Source organism: Equus quagga, chromosome 1 (assembly GCF_021613505.1).
Source record: "Equus quagga isolate Etosha38 chromosome 1, UCLA_HA_Equagga_1.0, whole genome shotgun sequence".
Lineage (NCBI taxonomy): Eukaryota > Metazoa > Chordata > Mammalia > Perissodactyla > Equidae > Equus > Equus quagga.
In genome coordinates this window covers 29,502,640-29,524,835 of record NC_060267.1, presented here as the reverse complement: position 1 = coordinate 29,524,835, position 22,196 = coordinate 29,502,640, and the positions used below count along the sequence as shown (strand labels likewise).

The 22,196-nt window shown below is 39.3% G+C and overlaps 1 protein-coding gene across 5 annotated transcripts in view; it reads left to right on the top strand.

The window, feature by feature from the left end:
- RESF1 (retroelement silencing factor 1) overlaps positions 1 to 21,742 on the top strand; it is a 28,333-nt gene extending 6,591 nt beyond the window's left edge. The window contains exons 3-7 of one of the 5 annotated variants that reach the window (XM_046662477.1): positions 1,607 to 1,657; positions 8,365 to 8,429; positions 12,094 to 17,167; positions 18,454 to 18,537; positions 20,986 to 21,742. In XM_046662477.1, the coding sequence (XP_046518433.1) occupies positions 12,148 to 17,167; positions 18,454 to 18,537; positions 20,986 to 21,152 (5,271 nt within the window). In that variant the 5' untranslated portion in view covers positions 1,607 to 1,657; positions 8,365 to 8,429; positions 12,094 to 12,147 and the 3' untranslated portion in view covers positions 21,153 to 21,742. The remainder of the gene's footprint in view (positions 1 to 1,606; positions 1,658 to 8,364; positions 8,430 to 12,093; positions 17,168 to 18,453; positions 18,538 to 20,985) is intronic. The other 4 variants (XM_046662485.1, XM_046662492.1, XM_046662467.1 and 1 more) reach the window with 4 other exon arrangements.
- Positions 21,743 to 22,196: the final 454 nt, after the last annotated feature.

Below are 22,196 nucleotides of genomic sequence, written 5' to 3'. Positions count from 1 at the left end.
AGGCAATTCTCTGGGGACATCAGCTGGGTGTCCTACAACTGAACTCAATTCTGACACTATCTGCCCGGAGATCGCACAGATTCCACAGATTGAGGGCTCAGTCCCACAAGACTGCCCTCACCCCAGATTGTCACCTGTGCTTCTGATCCACCAGCTACAACCCCCTTACCTGTACTTGTGACCCACTGACTATAGGTCAGAGGTTTCTGTGACCCCCTCCTCGGGTTCTGTTAATTTGCTGGAGCGCCTCACAAGATCAAACAGACAGTTTACTTACTAGGTTACTGGTTCATTGCAAAGGATATTAAAGGAAACAAAGTGACAGGCAGATAGGAGAGATGCCTCGGGTGCAATGTGGGATGGGGCGCAGAGCTTCCATGCCCTCTCTGAGGCGTGCCACTCTCTCCGATCTCCATGTTTTCACCAGCCTGGAATCTCGCTGAACCCTCTCCTTTTGGGTTTTTATGGAGACTTCATTACATAGTCACAACTCATTAAATCATTGGCAATTGGCAATTGACTCAACCTCCAGCTCCGCTCCCCTCCCTGGAGGTGATGGGGGGAGATGGTACTGAAAGTTCCAACCCCCTAATCACATGATTGGTCCTCCTGGCAACCAGCCCCCATCTTTCAGTGCAGTCCAAAAGTCACCTTATTAACATAACAGAAGACATCTTTAGCACTCTCCTCACTTAGGAAAATCCAAGGGTTTTAGGAACTCTGTGCCAGAGATAGGATAAGACCAAATCTGTATTCCTTATTATAAATTACAATATTGCAAGGAGTTTGTCCTTTTCATCCAAATTATCAAATATATTGGCATACAGTTGTTCATAGTATTCTCATTTTATGCTAGGTTGGTAGTAATGTCCTTATTTCATTCCTGATTTTAGTAATTTGAGTCTTTTTTTCTTGGTCAGTCTAGTGAAAGGTTTATTAATTTTGTTGATCTTTTCAAACACCCAACTTGTGGTTTTGTACCTTTTCTCTATTTTTGTATTCTCATGGATAAAGTTTATGACCACAAAGGTACAATATAGGACCAACAGGAAAAAAAATATGCACAGGCGAAGACCATAGTGGTCAGGTGCATCTTCTGGGTTCTCCCTCCATGAGAACCGCATGGACATGCTTTCTCTGCACCTGTAGACTGTAGGAAGCATTTATAGCCATTAAAAAGTCTTTTTTTTGTTTTTTTAAAGATTTTATTTTTTTCCTTTTTCTCCCCAAAGCCCCCCGGTACATAGTTGTATATGCTTCATTGTGGGTCCTTCTAGTTGTGGCATGTGGGGCGCTGCCTCAGCGTGGTTTGATGAGCAGTGCCATGTCTGCGCCCAGGATTCGAACCAACGAGACACTGGGCCACCTGCAGCGGAGCGCGCGAACTTAACCACTCGGCCACGGGGCAGGCCCCTCCATTAAAAATTCTTTAGGACCCCAAAAAAACATTCATTTATATGGGTTACAATAATATTTACTGCATAAAGAACTAGAACTGAGAAATTCTTTAAAGTATTTCATTTAAAAGTAACAATCCTTACGTGTTAGTATGAATATTTTCCAAAAACAATAGTGAAAATAGTGACATTGTTTTGTATTTTTGCAGATCTCTTATCGACGCCAATAATCCATAATCAATCTATAGATCAAAATTGAGGTGAGTCTATTAGGTGAGCCAGGTCTGAGGACTGTAGCCTTGGGGCTTCCTTCCCACACATCACATATGACTGGACTATCTCTTTTACTACAGTCATGGAATGCTTTGCTAGCACAGCAGGTCAGCGGTCACAAGGTGAGCACAGCAAGTCTGGTCAGTAGGTCAGTGGTCATGAGATGAGCACGGTGGGTCAGGAATTAATCCTTAGTTTCTGGGAAGAAATGCTTATCCTTAAAGAAATGCTAATAAGAGGGGAGTCAACATCCCTATCTTTCTTTTTTTTTTAATGAAGATTGGCACCTGAGCTAACAACTGTTGCCAATCTTTTTTTCCTCGTTTTTTCTCCCCAAATCCCCCCAGTACATACTTGTATATTTTAATTGTGGGTTCTTCTAGTTGTGGATGTGGGATGCCACCTCAGCATGGCCTAATGAGCGGTGCCATGTCCGTGCCCAGGATCCAAACTGGGCCGCTGAAGCAGAGCGTGCGAACTTAACTGCTTGGCCACGGGGCCGGCCCCACGTCACTGTCTTTAAGGGCATCGTTCTTGGCTTTGGGATGTTGTTAGTGTCTAAAGCAGATGTACAGTGCATGCTCAACAAGCCACGTCAGGCTTTTCTGGAAAAACAAGTTCAGGCTGAATTAGTTTTAAACCAGATGGCTTCCTCATATGCTCCAGTATATCCTATTGCTTTTCAATTATTCATTACTCTTTGATGTCTGGCTTAATACAAAATAGATTCTTCTATCTGCTTCCTTATTCTGTTTTTGCCACATGTTTTCATTGAAGTAGTTGAAGGGTGTTTATTAGATGACAGAAATTCATCACAGGTAGGTCAAGTGCTTTATTGTGGCCCTAAAGATTCACTGCCACAATTTCTAGCAGTTGTTACATTTTCCTTCTACATGACCATGTCACTGGACAAAGAGTTATGGCTAGGGTGGCTTGGAGCATGCAACCGATCAGTTCACAACTGAGTGCTATTCCTTCTCACCCAGCAGAAGCTGCATAACTCCCCTATGCTTGTTGGGGAAGGAAGTCAATAGACCCCAGGGGTCGGGGGGGGTGGTGGGGGGACGATTAATCCTAATTTACCCCAGGCTTTTGCCACCATCCTCAACGTAACTGCTGGCCAGTGGAAGTTCTTAATCTAAGCTACTTAGAGACTCTCAGCAGCTGCTGACTTGGAGAGCGGATGTGCTTGAGAGTGATGTCCTTAGGTTGAAGGTCTGAATACCTCATCCTATTAGTCATGACTTCCTGATTAAGGGAAAGCACATCTGTCTTGTATGCATTTTCTAGACTATAGTTATGGTGCTGAGTTTAACTGATTGCTGGATTGGACATGCCTTACCTGACCCTGCTGACAAGAAGGTAGATTCTGTCTTATAGATCTTTTCTGGTCCTTGAGATCCCCTTGCATCATTAATTTCAACCTTCAGTTCTATCAAATCTGGATCTTAATTCCATCCCTACAAAATGCCTCTCTTGAGGTTCTTGCAACCCTCTCAACAGAACCTGGGACAACCGGCGTGAACACTGGAATGTGGCCCATCATGACAGAAGTTAACTGACGGGGTAACAGTTTTATCAGATTTCTCTTCAGAGGCATTGCAGCCTGCTTTTCTGTTCAGTTCTACTCAAAGAGTTTGTCCTCCTCAAGAGGCACAGATTTGGCTCACTCCATTGTAATAAGTGATGCTTAGACTCCTGATACAATTTGTACCCCAATGGAATATCGCGCCTTGTGGAGCTTACGCTTGCCTGGCAAACACTGATCGTGTAGTTGGGGCAGTTGTCAGGGATTCCTAGATATTTGAGGCCACCATCCCTCCAGTGGATCATGTTTCCTTGAGGTGGGTACCCAGAGGGCTCTAAAATGACTTGCGAGGCAGAACTCCAAAGAAGGATAACTGACTTCTTTGTGTGTGCTCTGTGATCTTTCCTTCCCACTTCAGGGAATAATATAGCTAGACAAAGTGTTCTGAAATTCGTCTCTGACCTCTGCACTGGAGACATCACAAACTAGTGTAAACTTTCTAGCCCGAATGATAGTCAGTGGCATTTCTCTGAACTCTCTGCTGGCCAGTCGTGGTGGAATATATGTGATTGCCAATACCCCATGCTGTACCTAGATCAATAAGTCCGGAAAAGGAGAGCAGTTTATTTCCCTCTCCCCTGTTCTCTCAGGGAGAAAGCCGTGTGCCTCTCACTGGTGAACGTCGGTGGTATCTGGGATGTACCTCGCTGGCTTGGCTCCCTATGAGTAGCCTGATTGTGGCCTGACCTCCACATAAGGCCAGATTGTCGTATCGGGAGTCACAGTCTAATCACTCCTCCCCAGTGTTGCCTAAGAGAAAGTACAATTAATTGGCGTGTTTGGTTGAGTGGCCTGGGCTTCTGAATAGAATTTATAGCTGGATACATGAAAAATTGGAAGGTCGAGATGTAGATAAACAGCTTCCTGGTGCCTTGATGACCTTTCTCTTCTCATAGGCTGCAGAGGCAAAGTGTAATCTCAGTCTGACCCACACCTTGGCAGGACACCCTGCAGGTCCTCCCAGAACAAAGACTGATAAGCAGCCTTGTGAGAGATAGCCCCAAGGTTGTTTCTCCTCTGCCTCCCTAGTGTCAGTTGAGCACAGGACTCTCCCACCTCCCTTCCTCTTGGGGTGTAGCTGCAGGCTATAAAATGGCTATAGGTTAGAGTTGGCTCCTCAGCAGCCTGGTAGCCACCTTGGTGTCACCTTGGTATCAGTGGGATTAGAGACACTGAGGTTGGTTTTGCTGTTCCAGTAAGTAGTAAACTATATGTGAATTCATTTAGTGTTGTCTCCTTTCTTTCTATGGCACTGTGGAGAGCCTGCCTAACAGTTGTGTTAGTGGGACTTCTGGCCCTACTAGCCATGACCCTACTGCTTAGGGAGGACTCCTGGACTTCATTCATTTGTTGTTACACTTAGATGTGACAATGTATGTAAAGCGTTCAGCACACTTCTTGACGTGGTGTAAATTCTCAAATGTTAGCTGTTATTATTTGTGGAGTTGTATTATAAAATAATGTACAATTTAGAATAATCTATTCTTGAAAGCCCAATTAAAGGGCTGATAGCATAATTTCTCCTGTGAGTAAAGATACAAAAAGCCAGAGCTGGAGAGAATAGGCTGAGTCAATCAGGATGCTTTCAGAATTCCTGAAAAAAGTGGCTTTTATACTGAAGTGGTGGTGTTTGTGGTTTTGTTGGTTTTTATAGAAGTATCTGTAGCTTTTTCTAATGCAAATCAGTTTTTCAGTGAAAACTTCTGGCTTTCCTCCATTTAACCACATCAGTGGACACTCTCCAAATAAACTTTGGTTTGTGGACCACATTAGAAATGGAACTTACAAAACCATAAGGGAAAGTTCCAATTTAAAATACCAAAACAGATTTATGTTTTTTTCAGGTAGGAGAGGAATATGACATATATTTCTTAAGAGGGCCTATATTTTTGAGGTACTTGAAATGCTTACGGAGGAAATCATGTAATGTTTATGGTTGACATAGATGTAAAGGGAGGGATGGGAACTTTTTCCCATCTACAAGTTTAAATAGGGACTTCTCTTTAAGTTGGTGTTCAGCAATTATAGATAATGTTTATTCATTTGACATTACTGAAGCCTGCTAGACATTGTCTAGATAGGTGCATCCTTTGGATGACCCTGAGACACAATCTTTTCTTATGCCTGTCATCTTGGCTATAATAACATTATCTTTCTCTCTAATAGTGTTGCAGTTTCTTTGATAAATTAATGGTCATCCTTGGATATAAGACAATTCTTGATGTGGCTCAGTTTGTCCTTTCATCTTCTACTTCTTACTATTTCATCTGACCTATAGCAGGCCTGGCTGTGGCAAACCATAATATAAGGTCTATTTTCATAGAGTTCTTTCTGTTTATGAGTGTGTGTGCTTGTGCATTTGTGTTTAAGGTAGATATTAATATGATTATTCCTAAAAGGTATGATTTTTAGGTTATCTCTTTGCTTTGTTATTTTCTTTCGTAAGGCTAACTTACAAATAAAAGAAGCTGCTGGGTTGACGAATTTTCAGTTAAACTACATTCTGTGCATTGTGTGGACATAGAATATTTTAAAATGAAAAAAGTTCACAAATCTTTTCTTAACCTTAGTGAGGTCTTTATGAAAATTTTATGTGAAAATCCACATGGGTTCTTATGTTTATTGTCTCCTGTAGCCGTTCACTTCCCTTTTTTTCTTGCTTCACAAATTAATCTTAATTTTGCAATTCACAACTTGCTGTTCACAACTTCCTATACTTTGGATTTTTGGTGACTTGCTTCTTCCCAGTTTTCTTACAGGAAGTAATAGTAATATCATATAAGATTTAAATCAAAAACTGTCAAACTGAAAAGATAGACTTTGTCTACTTCCAGGATATAAGATGTTTTTAATTTCAAATTTAAAAAGGCTGTGTTCGTGATGACACACAGGCAACCTCCACGGACTGTCTCTTGAGGAGTATGTGAATTATGGCTCCGACTTCCCCCAGTTTGGGACATAGCACTTTATCAACATGAACGCACAAGGGCTGCTTGCCTCCCAGTGAGGGCCACCACATCTTATCAGTGTCAACATATTAGTATTGCCAGTTCTTCAAACTGTAAAACCTACAGCCAAATGCATCGGATTAGTAGAACCAAACTTTGCAGTAAGTAGTGTATCTAGGATCACTGTTTAGAGTTCCCTAATTTATCTGTGCCAGCCCTGGTGGTCTAGTGGCTAAGATTCGACACTCTCACAGCCATGGCCTGGGTTCAACTCCCAGTCAGGGAACCACACTACCCATCTGTTGGTTGTCATATTGTGGTGGCTGTGTGTTGCTGTGTTGCTGAAAGCTATGCCACTGGTATTTCAAATACCAGCGAGGTCACCCATGGTAGACAGGCTTCAGCGGAGCTTCCAGACTAAGACAGATTAGGATGGGGGACCTGGGCAGCCACTTCCGAAAAGTGTTGGCCATCAAAACCCTACGAGTAGCAGCAGAACATTGTGTGATATAGTGCCGGAAGGTGAGAGGATGGTGCACAAAACTAAGCAGGGTTCTGCTGTCCTGTACACAGGGTTGCTAGGAGTCAGAACTGACTCCACAGCATGACAAAAATAGCCAGTCATGGCAAGGATGTTCCTAGGAGAATTACCCACAACAGAATATAGGAATCTGGTGGTTTGATAGCCTGATGGCACCTGCTCCTGTTACTGGGCTGCTGACCCTTTCACACTTGACAAGAGTACTTGGCGTACTAGATCCGATCCACGGTAACTGCCAGAGGAGAGAACCCTAAACCTACAGAGCAGCCAGTGGCTAATTATTCACTAATCTATAATTTAAGATACTCTTTTTTTTTTTTTTAATCCCACTGGAAACAAATGTGGGTGTGTATAATGTGTTCAAAACTTCTATTTCCTTGTTGATTTTTCTGCCTATTTGTTCCTATTTGTTATTGGAAGTGGGGAATTGAAGTCTTTGACTCTGAGAATTGCCTCTTTCTCCCTTGTTTTTGCTTCTTGTATTTTAATGCTCTGTTAGGTGCATATATGTTTACAATTCTTAGATCTTCTTGGTGGATTGACTCTTTTATGGTTGTGAAGTGTCTCTCTATCTCTAGTAACTTTTTTGCTTTAGTCTATTTTGTCTGATAATAGTACAATCACTCCACCTTTCTTGTGACTGCTGTTTGCATGATACCTTTTCCATCCTTTTGCTTTCAATCTGTTTGTACCTTTGGATCTAAAGTGTGTTTATTGGAGATAGCGTATAGTTAGATAGCTTTTTTTTTTCACCTGACATTCTCTGTCTTTGGGATTATTTATTCCATTCACATATAATGTTATTGATATAGATGGAGTTACGTCTGCTGTTTTTACTTTTTGTTTTCTATGCCTTATGTCTTTTTGTTCTTCCTTTACTATTGTCTTTTGCATTAGGTGAATATTTTCGAATGTAACATCTTAATTTCTTTAATGATTTTTTTACTATATGGTTTTTAGTTATTTAATTACTTAAAAATTTAGATGAAGGCACAGATTACTTCCAAAAATCATTCTTATTTCTACCTTTAAAGGCGTTAAGCATTTAAAATCTGATTTATTATACTTGTGATTTTTAACCAAGTTAAAAGACTGTCACTGGTGTGGGGGTGAAGAGTTGAAGAATGTGGGGCCCAGTGAAGTTAGTGGTTGTGTTCTTTGAATACTAGCGGTCCTAGAGTGTGTGTGTGTGTGTGGGTGTGCACATGCGTAAATGACCTAATCCAGTAGAGACAGGTTGATCCTAGGAATAAGGGGGAGGGGAGCAGGATTTAAAATGTAGAGGTTTGATGAGAGGAAGATCATTTCTGTCCCTGTAAACACAGATTACATTTACAAGGATGCATGTTTTCTAGATTTGGGGATGGGAGGATGGCAGATGGGGCTATTTTTTCCCTCTGAAATATAAGCAGCTGAGTAGGGGTGCACATGTATGGGTTGGAGTGACTGGGGACCAGGGAGGGAGAGCAAAGGTCTTAGAGAATGGGAAAATAAAATTACTTTCAGTATTAATATAATTTTGTTAAAATGAAGTAGAATTGTTGGGCAGTGTTGAGTTTGCTGTTTGTGTTCATGAAGTAAAATCTGTCTACTGGCTTGTGGATTTTCTTCCCCCAGAACACTTCGGCTACTCCTGTGCAGAGAAGGAGATTCTTAAGTTCAGCCGTAGCTGGGGTTTGTCGGTGAGTCTCACTGCTGTCACAGGTGAAGGGTGATGAGTGGGCAGGGTAAAGATTTGGGGCAGAAGAGTCTATGTTTCTAAGAGAGATTAAAATGATAGACCCAGGGAATCCTTTCTCTGGAAGTCTCAGTTACAATATATTCTCAAAAGGTCTAGGAATACATTGTATCCAAAATTAGAGACTTTGAGTCAAAAAACTTTTAACTCCCTCCCTGTCATTTAGGTTGTGCAGGGGTGCTTTTCCACATTTGTTTTCTTCTGTGCCGCAAAGGAGAAGGAAAGGAAGAAAGCCCCAACTTACTCATTAAGGTCATTGTCTTCCTACCCACAGGCTCTATGTTAATCTGCTGGGGCTGCCCTAACAAAGTAACAGATTGAGTGCCTTAAACAACAAAATTTGTTTCTTCCAGTTCTAGAGTTCTTAGAGTTCAACATCAAGGTGTTTGGTTTCTCCTGAGGCCGCTGTCCTTGGCTTGCAGGCAGCCACCTTCTCTGTGATCTTATGTAATGTAGTCTTTGCTCTGTGTGCATACACCTGGTGTCTCTCTTATAAGGACACCGGACCTATTGGATTATGGACCCACGCATATGACCTCATTTAGCCTTAATTACCTCCCTAAAGGCTCTATCTCCAAATACAGTCACACTAGGGGTTAGGGCTTCAACATAGGAAGAGTGTGTGTGTGGGGGGGGTGGGGTGGGGCGGGGGGGACACAGTTGGGTCCATAACAGCCTCCTACCCCTAAGTTCACTTAAGAACTAGGGGGGTATTATTAACTCATTAGCAGAAGTGCTGCTTTTGACTTTGTGCTACACTCCTACCTGATCATTCCGTTGTCTATTAAGGCACTTTCCTGGGCGAAGGCAGGTGAGGACTGTAAGATGTTTTATCTTGGGATTTGTTTTTAATCCAAAAATGTCCCAGTCTTTTTCAGTCTGTTAGTGAGTACACTGTGACCCAGAACTTAATAGATCTGAAAGATCTTTGATGGTTTTGGATTTTCTACATAACCTCTGTGAATAGTTGGTTTTATGTTTTCTTTCCCAATTCTTATGCTTTCTAGGATCTCTGGTACTGATGAATAGAAGGGGTGATAGTGGCATCTTTGTCTTGTTGTTGCCCTAAATTTTTCATGCTACCATTTATCAAAATTAAGGAAATTTCTTTTCATTCTTGGTTTGATACAAATTGTTCTTTTAATAAATGGATGTTGAATTTTTTTTTTTTTTTTTTTTTTTGGTGAGGAAGATTCATCCTGAGTGCTAACATCCATTGCCAAGCTTCCTCTTTTTTTTTTTTGGCTTGAGGAAGATTAGCCCTGAGCTAACATCTGTGCCAGTCTTCCTCTATTTTGTATGCTGGATGTCTCCACAGCATGGCTGATGAGTGGAGTAGGTCCATGCCTGGGATCTGAACCCGCAAACCCGGGCCGCTGAAGTGGAGCATGCAGAACTTTAACCACCCGGACCCTGGATGTTGAATTTTATTAAAAGTTCTTGCATCTACTGAAATGATCAGGATTTTTAAAAGTTATCATAATGTAATTACTTTAATTTTGAAAAGACCAAACCTTGTATTCCTATAATAAACCCAATTTGTTCATGGTTATCATCTTTTTCGTTTATCACCCCATTTGGTTTGCTGACATTTCGTTTAGGATTTCTGCATTTTTGTTTCTGAGAGATTCGCTTCTTCGTTTTTGTTCTTTTCAGCTTTTGATATGAGAGCAGCAGTAAATGAGCTGCGAAATTTCTTCTCTTTTATCCTTTTAAAGAGGTTATATTGGATTATTTCTTCCATAAGTGATTGGTGGAATACTCCAGTAAAGTCTACATAGGCCTGGCATTTTCTTTGTGAAAAGATACTTAGTTGTATTTTCTTTAAAGAGATATGGTATTCTTATTATGTCAGTCCTGATTAGGTGTGCTTTTCAAGGAATTTCTCCATTCCACCTAAATTTTTAAATGTATCAGAATAAAGTTACTCAGAATAAATACTTACCATTTTAATGTCTGTAGGGTGTAGTGATAGCCTCTTTTCACAATATTGTGTTTCCTTTTTTTAATCATCAGTTGTCAGAGGCTTATTGGTATTTATTATTCTTTTTAAAGAGCCAACTTGTGACTTGTTGAATCTCTGTTTTTGTTTATTATTTTGTTTATTGCACTCTGACTTCATTTTCCTTGGGTTAACTTGTTACTATTCTCACTTCTTGTGATAAATGCGGACATTCTTTCCCAGTTTTTTAAAACTAAATCTATTTAATGTTATAAATTGTCCTCAAGTCTTATTTGAACATGGGGATGAGAGCCTGTTATGAACTGAATTGTGTTGCCCCAAATTCTTGTTGAAGCCCTAACCTCTAAATTTGGAGGTTATATTTGGAGATGGAGCCTTTAGGGAGGTCATTAAGGTTAAATGAGGTCATAAGGTGGGGCTCTGATCTGATAGGACCTGTGCCTTTATAAGTACAAGAAGAAACACCAGGGAGCTCACTCTTGCAAAAGCTCTCTATTTCTCTCTCTCTCTGCATGAGTATAAAGTCAGTTCCTTATTTCTCAATTTTCTGCTTACCTTTCTCTATAATTTCTGTATCAATTCCCTTGTGAGAATTAATCTGAATTATTTTAATCCTTTGAAAATTGAGAATTGCTTATGGCCCAGCCATGTGGTCAATATTGGTAAAAATTCTATGCGCACTTGGCAAAAACGTGTGTTCTGCAGTTGTTGGGTGTCCTCTTAATATGTTTGAGTGAAGTTTGTTTAATTTTGTTACTTTAATCTGTCTTTCCCCTATCATTTACTATGGTTATGGATTTGTCTGTTTTTAGATATACTGTTGGTAGGGTGTAAATTATTTCAACCTTTTTGGAAGGCAGTTTATCACTATGAAAAGAATTTTAATGTCCTTTGACACATTGATTTCATTTCTAGGAATTTCTGGAAACATTTATCACAAATATAATAGCATATAAACAGAAGAATGCTTACTAATGGATAGTTTATAAGTGCAGAAACTTAAGAATACCAAATATCCATCAAAATGAAGGACTGGTTAAATGGAGGTATAGCCATATAGTGAATGTTATTGCAGACAATGAAATAGATATATGTGTAGTGAAATGACAACATAATCCTAAGTATAGTAGTGAGAATCAGGCAAACTGTAGCCAGTGTGTTTGGCAGGATTCCGTTTGTTTCAAAAGATGAGGTTTTATTTATGTATTAGTGTTTTTTATGTATGGAAATTTTCTGAAAGACGAGATAGCAATAGATATCCTAGGGAGTTAGACATTGGGCGTGAACAGTAAGGACTTTTTACTAAATGTTTGAACTTGTCTTTTTTCTTCTTTTTACAGTGAGCTTGAGTTATTTAGAATAAAGACCTAGTTAAAAGCAGAAAGTGATTACCACTTAAGTGTAACAAACAAAATGCTACCTGTATTGTGTAGAATGAATTCCTGTTAAATACCCCAGAAATTTCATTGTCATTTGCCGTATTTATTGTTGCATCTTCCTCGAACTAAAGATGAGATTTTGTCTAATCTGAGGCTTCAGGAATTGCGATAGGTAGAGTCAGCATTGGTGTTAAGGTTAACTAATTTTCCCAGAAGTTCTATCTAGGCAAAACAGCTTTTTAATAAAACATCTTTATTTTCTACAGGTTCTGACATTCAAACAACTGGCTTTAGTACACTGCTACTACATCAAACCAACAATGAATTGGAATACAAAACCAGAGAGCGTTGCCTTACCACCACAGTATCCTAAAAACCAAACATCTTTTTTGGAGCAGGCTTTGATAAACACACCATCTCAAAGTTCTTTAAACTATCCTGGAAGTAATCAAGAAGCATGCATGTTTTTCAGTAATTCAAATCCAGTTTCACAGCCGCTGCTCAACATGAGAAATTACAAAACTCCTCAACAAATCCCTCTTTCTGATATGCATAGTGGGACGATTGTGGCCTCACAAACTTCAGTAGAAAGAATAACGTATGCAAATGTTAAAGGACCCAAACAACTAAATCACAATTTGCAAATGTCTTCAGGAGTTACACAAAATGTATGGTTGAACTCACCAGTGAGGAATTCTGTGCTTTCTCATACAGGGGCAAATCTCTCTCAGCAAACTAGTTTTGGAACAAATGCGCCCAATGTACACCCACTACAGAATCAGTTTGTAACATCAGATACCTATTCTATGCAACTACAGATGATCCCTTCTAGTTCTGGAAGCGGTCCTGTAACTTATCAGGGAAACCCGAGACTTAACCCACCTTTATCAGAGCGACAGGTTGATTGGGCACAACAGTATCCATCCAATGGACTGACTTATCCAGATTATAGAACACTTCCAAAGCAATACAGTTATTCATCACGAAGCTATTTGCAAGATCCTACTCAGAAACAACACTCTCTGCCGGCTGCATCATTACAAGTTAAAAATAGTCACCCTCCAAATTCTGCACTGACTTTACAGTCAAAGCAAGCTGCAACTATACAGTCATATCAATATGCGGTTGCTCAAACTGACAGAAGACCTCCTCCTCCTTATGACTGTAGATATGCCAGCCAGCCTTTGCAAAGTACTCAGCATATTATTAAACACTCTTCCGTGGAAGTTCCTCAGAGTCAAGAAATGCATTTACCTGAAATGAGGAAAGAATTTTATAGAGGCTTTCAACAGCAGTGGCAAAACCTTAACGAAAATGTCAGCAGGACTGGAAATTCCTGTAACTTGAAAGTAAATTCCAATGTCAGTCAGCCTTATAGTGAACCCATTAGATCTTCGCTGGATGGCGTTCAGACTCTTCCTGAAAATAATCCAGAGAAAAGAGTGGATGCTTGCAATCTAACTTCAAATCAAGTACTAGACACAAGTGTCACGAAAGAAAAGTTAGTGAGAGATATTAAAACATTAGTAGAAATAAAAAAGAAGTTTTCGGAACTCGCAAGGAAAATTAAAATTAATAAAAATCTTTTGATGGCAGCAGGTTGTGTTAAAACAACTAATACCTCTTATAGTGAATTGGCTCAAAATTCTGAATTGTCTCATCAAACTGCCCAAATCCAGTCGGGACCACTGGTAACCCCAGTCACTCTAGAGGCTGCAAAGGATAAACCACCACCAGCTATGGAATCTATAGAAGAAACAAATCGAACACACCATACATTGAATTCCAACATTCAGGACACCAATTGCAGAAATTTTAACCAAGTCAATTCCATTTTACAAAATCCTGTCTGTTCAGAAAAGTTGCCAGTGCCAAACCAGTTACATGAGTTGAAAATTATGACTTCTTTAAAGACATCAGCTGTTGAGATTACCCAGGCAACATTAAATAACACTCAGTTTTCATCCGGAAAATTTGTCGATGTTGAACAAAATGTGCCAACAAATTCTGAAACAACTTCTTTTCCTCAGTCTACGTCTTTTGAGGAATATGTTTCAAGATATCCAAATAAAAATAAACTAATTCTCAGTCTACTTACACAAGGAGATAAAACTCAGAGGAAATTATCAAAAGATGCTAATAAAACTATTCAGGATTCTAAACCACATAGTTTTGAAAGGAATCCAAATACCCAAATCATTGATAACCAGCCGAATTTGAAAACCGTGGAAACTCCAAGTACTTGTAATATAAATGCCAAGATTTCAGACGATTCATTTTGCCTTGAGGGTAAATCCTCAGCAAATGGAATGTCTTCTAAAAGTGACAGTCACTGTCCCATGGAATTGCTAGCAACATGTCTTTCTCTGTGGAAAAAACAACCTTCAGAAACTACAGAAGAAAAACAGTGTAATGGGTCAAGAACAAACACAACAGCAGTTGGAATTTCAAAGCCTGTGGAAATCTGTGACAAAAGTCCATTTTCACTTGTGGGAAATTCTCAGAATAAGAAGGTAAACAGTTCACAAGAATCAGCTTTGTCAATGGTAGTGCAGAATTCTGAGTCTTCAGGTGCAACTGTTACAAAGGGAACAGAACTTCAGATTGCTATAGTGTCACCCTTAATTCTTTCAGATGTCAAAACGTTATCTGTCAAAGAAATAACACCTGAAGCTTCACCTGAAGCAATGTATCCAGTTATTAAAGAAGGCAGTGTTTGTAGCTTACAAAATCAGTTGGCAGAAAATCCTGGAGTTACTGCTGCTTTGAAGGTTAATGAACCAGTAGCAAGTACGACAGCAAGCACCAAGATTTTCCCACTGTTTCAGAAGGAAAAGCAAAATGAGTCAACTAAGGGTCATTTAGAAGGCACACCTAATACTAATCAAGGAAAGCATACCAAATCAGAACCAGATATCCTTTATCCTGTGGGTGATTGGCAAGCCTCCTGTACCTCAAGGGACAGTGATATCGTGAATGTTGATGCATTACAGATTGATAATATCTGTTCTCTTGCTGAAGGTAATACATCTTATAATTCCCAAATAGCAAAGATATTCAACTCACCCCCTTTGAAAAAGGTTGAGGCACAGACACCTTCTCTCCCCAATCACCAAGTGATTAGTAGTGAACAACAATTAGATAACATCACTGAAAATAGAGACTCTGGTTTTCAAAAGGATAATTTTGGACAGTGCACAGATAGCTCAGATAAAATACCTGATCAGTCAAAGTCACTGCAACTTGCAGAATCATCATCTTTAAAGAATGTTGAGGCAGATAGTGGCATTGTAGAGGAAAGCAATCTGGAGCACATCACTAAAACAGAGAGCATGGCCAATGATCTGTGTTCGGTGGTTGCTAGTCAGCAGGATAGTTTCCTGGAGGAAATCGATATGTCCTGCGATTACACTGCCCAAGATCCTGCAAGAAATGAGGTTCTTGATGATAAGACATCCATCTTATACCTACGTGATCAGCTATCAGAACTTTTAAAAGAGTTTCCCTATGGTATTGAAGCTGTGAACAGACGTAACGGTTCTGTGGCCTCCAAATTAACAGACCAGATCTCAAAAGATCAAACTTGTGATGAGATTGGTTGTGACTCCAAAGACTCAACAGATTCAACAGACCAAATACAAATTACTATATTAAGCTCAGAGGAAATGAAAGAATTATTTCCAGAACAGGATGATCAAGCCTGTGAGGCAGACAAGTTGACAGAACCTCAGAAAGAAAAGCCTGTCACAAAGGAAGGGAGCCAGTGTGACCCACAAGCACGTACAGATGGAGAAAGTTCTGATTCTGTAACGGTGGATTCAGAGAAAGACGATGTCCGTTGCTGTGCATTGGGGTGGCTCTCTATGGTTTATGAAGGAGTACCCCAATGCCAGTGTAATTCCGTCAAAAACTTGACTTCAGAGGAAGAAAAAGGGAAAGATCAGTGTCCTCCTTCGGAGACCAATAGTTGTAAACAAGGAGAGGGCACCTCTGATAGCGATGACCCTATTGGATTTAATAGTCCTCTAAATAATGATCCGAAGGTTCCTCTGTCTCCTCCAGATGGTAGAAAGCATTTTCCTTTGATGGAACAAGGCAAGAATATAACAGATATATCCCAACTAAAAGGTAACAGCTCACCAAGGTCAGAACAAGAATCATCTAGTCAGTTTTTATCTAAAGGTGATAAAAAACTAGATTCCTTGCAAAGTTACAAACGAAAAGGAAAACTGCAGTTTCATGAGATAACTTTTCACTCCGGTCACAAAATGACAAAATTTTCACAAGAGAGCCTGCAGAAGAGGCTCATGGCACCAAACGCATGTCCACTGAAAACAAAGATGGGTTTTTTGACAAGTAAGAATAAAGATCTACATATGAAGAAAGGTTCATTGCTGTCAGTATCACCAGAAAAGAGAAAACTCAAAGCAGGAGGCTGCACACAAAAAATTTTGGAAAAAAGGAAGTTAGACGAAGGAAACCAACTTGTTTCAGAGATAAAGAAGACGAAATGTGATAAACGAGAGCAGAATAGAAATGTGGGAGGTGGTACATTTAAGTTATGTAATTTTTTGGCAACCTCAAATGAAAGAGCCAATGTTAAAGAAAAGACAGTATCAAATGTTAAGTCTTCGGGCCCCAAGGATAGTGCATCTAAATTTAATAGAGTTCTAGCACAGAAGGAGTTTTTACAAAGGCAGAAGTATAAAGAAGCTAGGGGTAGCAAAGCATTAAAAAGATATGCAAAGAATGTACCATGTGATTCTGAATACATCAGGTCCAGTAAACTTGCTATGCGAGTAGGGAGTTGTGGGAAACCAAACGAGAGACAGATTAGCAGCATGCAGACCTCGAAAGAACCTGTAAATATTTATGTAAGCCTTGATAAAAACCTCAAAACCCACCATTCTGAGGAGTCTAAAACATACATTTCGAGGAATGTTAAAGGAACAGTGGGTGGAAAGCAGGCTGATAAAATGTGGATTGATAAAAGCAAATTAGACAAAAATTTAGCCAATGTAAGTAATGAAGTTGAATTCAGCCAAACGTCTTCCCAAGCCAAGGATCAAAGGAAACTCTACCTGAACCGAGTCGCCTTTAAATGCACTGAACAGGAGAGCATCTGTCTCACGAAATTGGACGGTTCACCCAGGAAGCTTAATAAAGAGAAGAGACCAGAAAAGAAACCTAAGAGCCTTTTGCTTGTGAAAGATACCACAGAAAAATCAAGAATGCTGGAGTTTAAATTATGTCCAGATGGACTAATAAAGAATACAAACCCTGCTGAAGACTGGAAGGATCTGCAGCTTTGTCCTAGAAAGAAGCAGGCTCCTGTGCAAGGTCTGGTATGAATTTTTGATAGTTAGTGTCCGCACCATTGTAAAGTATTGTGGGTCAGCAAGTGGCACCTCTCATGCTATCTGGGTAGCTAGGCAAGACTTGAGTGCCCTTACTTGGTATTTGTTTTTCCTCCGTAAATCAGTGGCTTGTTGGGCAATATTTAAGTTTATCTCCTCCTTATTGTAAATTGTATGTAATTTGTACTAAAGTTGAGGTATATAAAATTGTAAGGTTTGCCAAATACGAAAATTTCATTTTGTACCAAGAAGGCCATATCGTGAAAAACATTCTTTGTGCTGAGTTAGAAAACTGTCAAGTATACATTATCTCAGGAGTCTTGTTTTTGTTGATTCTCCTTTGGGCTTGGAATTTCAAAGCCCTGTGAATTTGAAATTTTGATCTAAATGTTAGGACATATATAATTATTTTTAGTGAAATCTTTTGATACATATGGAAATGGTTTTAAGCTATTGTCGTCTTTGAAGCATTTGGTGCCTGTGTTATCAGTAAAGTTAAACTGGTAACGTCTAGTCTAATCTTGAAATGAGAGGACCGCTGAACCAGTACTGTCCAATGTTGAGTCATCAAACCCAGAAGAGCAGACATGATTATTGGTTAGCTGAATGACAGAATTCTCAATGTAGTGCAGGAAGGAAGAAGAAAATTTAGATGACTAATATTTGCTGCAGTAAGGAAACATTTAGGGGTTGTAGATATTATATTTAAAACATTGTGTTGAGAAACCCAGTTTGGAAAACGAAAGGATTTGAATGGAAATCTTAGTTTCTCCTGTGCTGTTCAGATGGTATCTGTTGAACGTAAATATGGTACATTTTCTTGGAAGGTGATAAGGATATAATTAAATAGAGTGTAAAATTCATTTTGTAAAGTATTGGTGATTACACTTGGTCCTTTTAACTAGATGCTTAGAATTCGAGGCATGGGTGTAACGGGAACATTGGAAATGGTTGGGGGCTGTGTGAATGACAACTGCTATCAGATGTGCCCTTAAATACCTTAAGATGTGTTGGTCTTCAGCCCAAGTGTGAGAAGCATGATTATATAGTGAAAGTAAACTTTTAAAGAATTCATTTTTCAACTGTGAGATATTCAGGCATGTCAACTGGAAGAAAATGTTTTTCCGGGCTCTTTTTAGAGTTATGTTATATGTGAATATATCTGATGCCTTCTAAAATCTCTTTTAAGCTCACATGATTTTCCTTCATTATAGTACTAAAAGAGATGAATAGCAGTATCTAGAGATCTGAAAATAAATGTTTAAATAGTTTCAGGAATAAAAAGTACGAAAGAAGATTGGTTAAAATGTGTAACTGAGGAGAAAAGGATGCCGGAAGCCAGCCAAGAAATAGGTAAAATCACTGTTTAAATTTTTATTTTACTTATCTGGCACTCTGTGGTGTATAAGCTGGATTAATAGTTATGAAACTATTGTGAAGTTTGGTTTTCAACCCACATTCTTTTTTAAATGATTCAGTGTTTGTGTCTATGAGTGGTCGGAAGACATTTTCTTATTTTTTCTGTCATGCTGTGGAGAAGGAAGCAATGATCTATTTCCTTTTTACGAAAAAGTAGTTCTCAGCACAATGTATTAGCTAAGAGTTTGGCATACTTTTTCTGTGTAGAACTTACAGTAAATATTAAGTTTCACAGATCATAAGGTCTCTTTCCTACTCGGCTCTGATGTTGTTGTGAGAAAATGGCCGTAGAATAATTAATGAATGAGTATGGGCCATGTTTTAATTAAACTTTATTTACCAAAACTGGCTAAAGGCTGGGCTTGGCCTGCAGGCCATACCCTGTTTGCCAACTCCTAGATTAAATGATTTGCAAGCTAATTCATTTAATTCTCAAAACCAGGTAGACAGGAATATTCTCATTTTATCAATGAGAGGTTAGATCATTTGACTAAAGTTACATGGCTAGGAACTTGAACCAGGTCCCATCTCTTCCAAGTTCAAGTATGGAATTTAAGTTATTTTGATGATGAGAGACTGATGCTCCTATTTAAAATTATTTTTGCAGGGGAGGGATTTGGGCTCAGGGCCAACTAGAAAAACCAGAGTTTTCAGTATCTGATTTAATTAGTGAAGTGAATGTACTTTGTTCTTAGGGTTTTTCATTGAACTAGTAGCTAGGGTTTGGCAGTTTTACCTTAGTTTTGGTTAATTGAATATACAAAGACAAGGGTTTAGAGTCACTTGAAAATGGAAAGAAGTGGAATTTCACCATGAGCAATTAATATAAAGAGAAGCACCTTTTTAAAAAGAGAGGAAGTGTGACAGAGGTTGAGAAAAGAGCTTAAAACAAATATACATAAGTAGGCATGTGGAAATTGAGTCATGCATATAGGAGAAAACTTAAGTTGAATCAGTGACTCAAAGAAAGAAGGAAAACACTGAAAGAGGAGAAAATGAATTGGTGAGAGGTCTGAGAGTAGGGAAAAACTCTTCTAAAGTTGCAAACCAGGAAGTCAAAAATGAGAAAGATGGAAATGAGCGTGGAAATTGGGGCAAGAAAAGCCTTTGGCAATAGGAGAGAACTAAGTGTTGTCTCGAGAGAAAGGGAGAAGCATAATTGGAATCTGAGTCTGAAAATAGTGAGAAGACAGATGCATACGCATTGACCAAAGAAGCTCAGAGATAAACGTGAGCTAAAGGACAGATATAAAGAACCACAAACAGGATGAGCAATAAACGATGAAGGTAGGACATCAGTACTCCGAATCATGAAAAAAGCACAAACCAGGGCACACACACAATAAGATCTGCAGCAGGGTGAGAGAAAAGCCAACTTAGAAGTCACAGAGCTCTGCGAAAAGTCTGATGGGACTCGGGAACAGTGAAAGATGAAACATACCAAGATGAAGAGGCTGGAGAACGTGGACCAGCCTGAAGTGAGACAGAAACAAATGTCAGGAGCTCCCACGCAGCTATGAAGAAATGCTTTAGATAAGGACACATCTAAATTTGGTCACAAAGGTTGGAATGTGGATGGAGCCAGTTGTGAAACTGTCAGAAGAGGCAATAACAATCCAGTGGAAAGCGACTCGGAGACCCACCTCAGGCATCAGTGTTAGTGACATGAAGGAAAGCTAATGACAGAAGAACTTGAAACAAATAAAAGAACTAAGAGGACAGAATCCTTGGCCCATCCAGGCAGAAAGAGGTGAAACAAGACTGTTATCCAGAACAGAATGACTAGAGCAGGAATGAAAAGTCAGGGAATTCTGAGTAGGGGAAACAGCTACTGAGATCAAGAGGCGTATCTTGAAATGCACAGAAGTAGGAAAAGCTGGGATCATCAAAAAAAAGGGTGGTGAAGCTAATGCAACAATGAAATGGTCTAACGAAACAGAAATGTACAGGTATGTCTGAGAATACCGAATGCATAGCAGGGCCAGAACATTGAGACAGTCCTTTCCACTCACTGTTTGGAACTGGCTGGTGTTTGTGCTCTTTATATTGGTAGTTTAGATAGCTGTTAAGAAGGTCACATTTACTATAGTATGCAAAGTAAGAGATTCCATTGAGCAAGAGTAAAGGCTGAGCAGAACAGCTCTGGACAGTGAAGAGAAGGATGAGAGTAGAAAACAGCCCTCAAAGGAGAGGCAAGGTGTCCTGTGTGTATAATTAATAATAATTCTACAGGTAAAGCGCCATAGTTGGCGCTCAGATTTCTAACTTCTGGCCCTGTTTTATCCCAGAGAAGAATGCATGTTTTCCCTCTCAATTTTGATTGGTTGTATATTGGTCACTAACATTAATTAAGAGTAATAAATAAAATTTCTGTTTCCTTAGATGGTAATATTTTGGCTAATTCAAGAGTCTCCAAGAGAAGCTTCAGTGCAGATGGAATAGAGACACTACAAAACCCAGTAAAAGATTCAAAAGCAATGTTTCAAACCTACAAAAAGATGTACCTGGAGAAGAGAAGCAGAAGCCTTTGTAGCAGTCCTGTAAAATAATTTTGAGACTTTAATTCTTCTGATGGTTCTGTAATTGCCCCAGAAAATTTCTGTCGTCTTGCGTTCGGAATACTCTGCTGGAAATACGCAGCATTGCCACGCTGAAATTTCTCAGAGAGCTTGGTTACCACTTAGGTTATGTATATCATTGAAATTACTTAATAAAAATGGCTTGAGAACCTTATTTGTGGGTAGCAGACATACAAAATAGATGGCATTTGTCAGGGAAACCATAAGGTATTGTATTTTGACATTATTGAACCAAGTTTACGATTTTAAAATGAGTTCTTATACAATTCTTATTTTGAAATGCGAACTGTCCATCCCTAGGGAGGCGTGTTCCTCAGTTAAGGACTTGTTTGTGTTAGCTGGGACTGTAAATGGATTTTTTTTTCTAGAACTTATTAGCAAAACTTATTTTCAAAAATGCTCACTGTGAATGTCAAAGTATATTCGTACGTATTTTATACCTGATTGTAAACTTTTTGTCAGAAGTCTTGTTCTATACTTGTTAAACTGAACACAATTTTTGGATAACATTTAAACATTACTTTTCATACTTGAAATAAACATTTATTTTTTAACAAATATATTTGAAATAGTAATGCTTTGATTTGTGTTTGATTTCCTACCCTCACAACAGGGTGTATTTTAGAAAGGTGTTTTTAAAAGGAGAAGTGTTAATTAAGCTGTCCCAAAAATTTTAGTAGGTTCAGGAAATTGCAAGAAAGCAGTGAAGGCAAAATATAATTCTTCACATGTATCTCAGTTTTACTGTATGACCACTACAAAAGTGTTGGTTATTTTCATAAATTCTTGTTAAAGATTTTATTTTTCCTTTTTCTCCCAAATCCCCCCGGTACATAGTTGTGTCTTTTTTAGTTGTGGGTCCTTCTAGTTTGTGGCATGAGGGACCCTGCCTCAGCGTGGCTTAATGAGCAGTGCCATGTCCGTGCCCAGGATTTGAACTGGCGAAACCCCGGGCTCCTAAAGCAGAGTGCGCGAACTCAACCACTTGGCCACAGGTCCGGCCCCCATAAATTC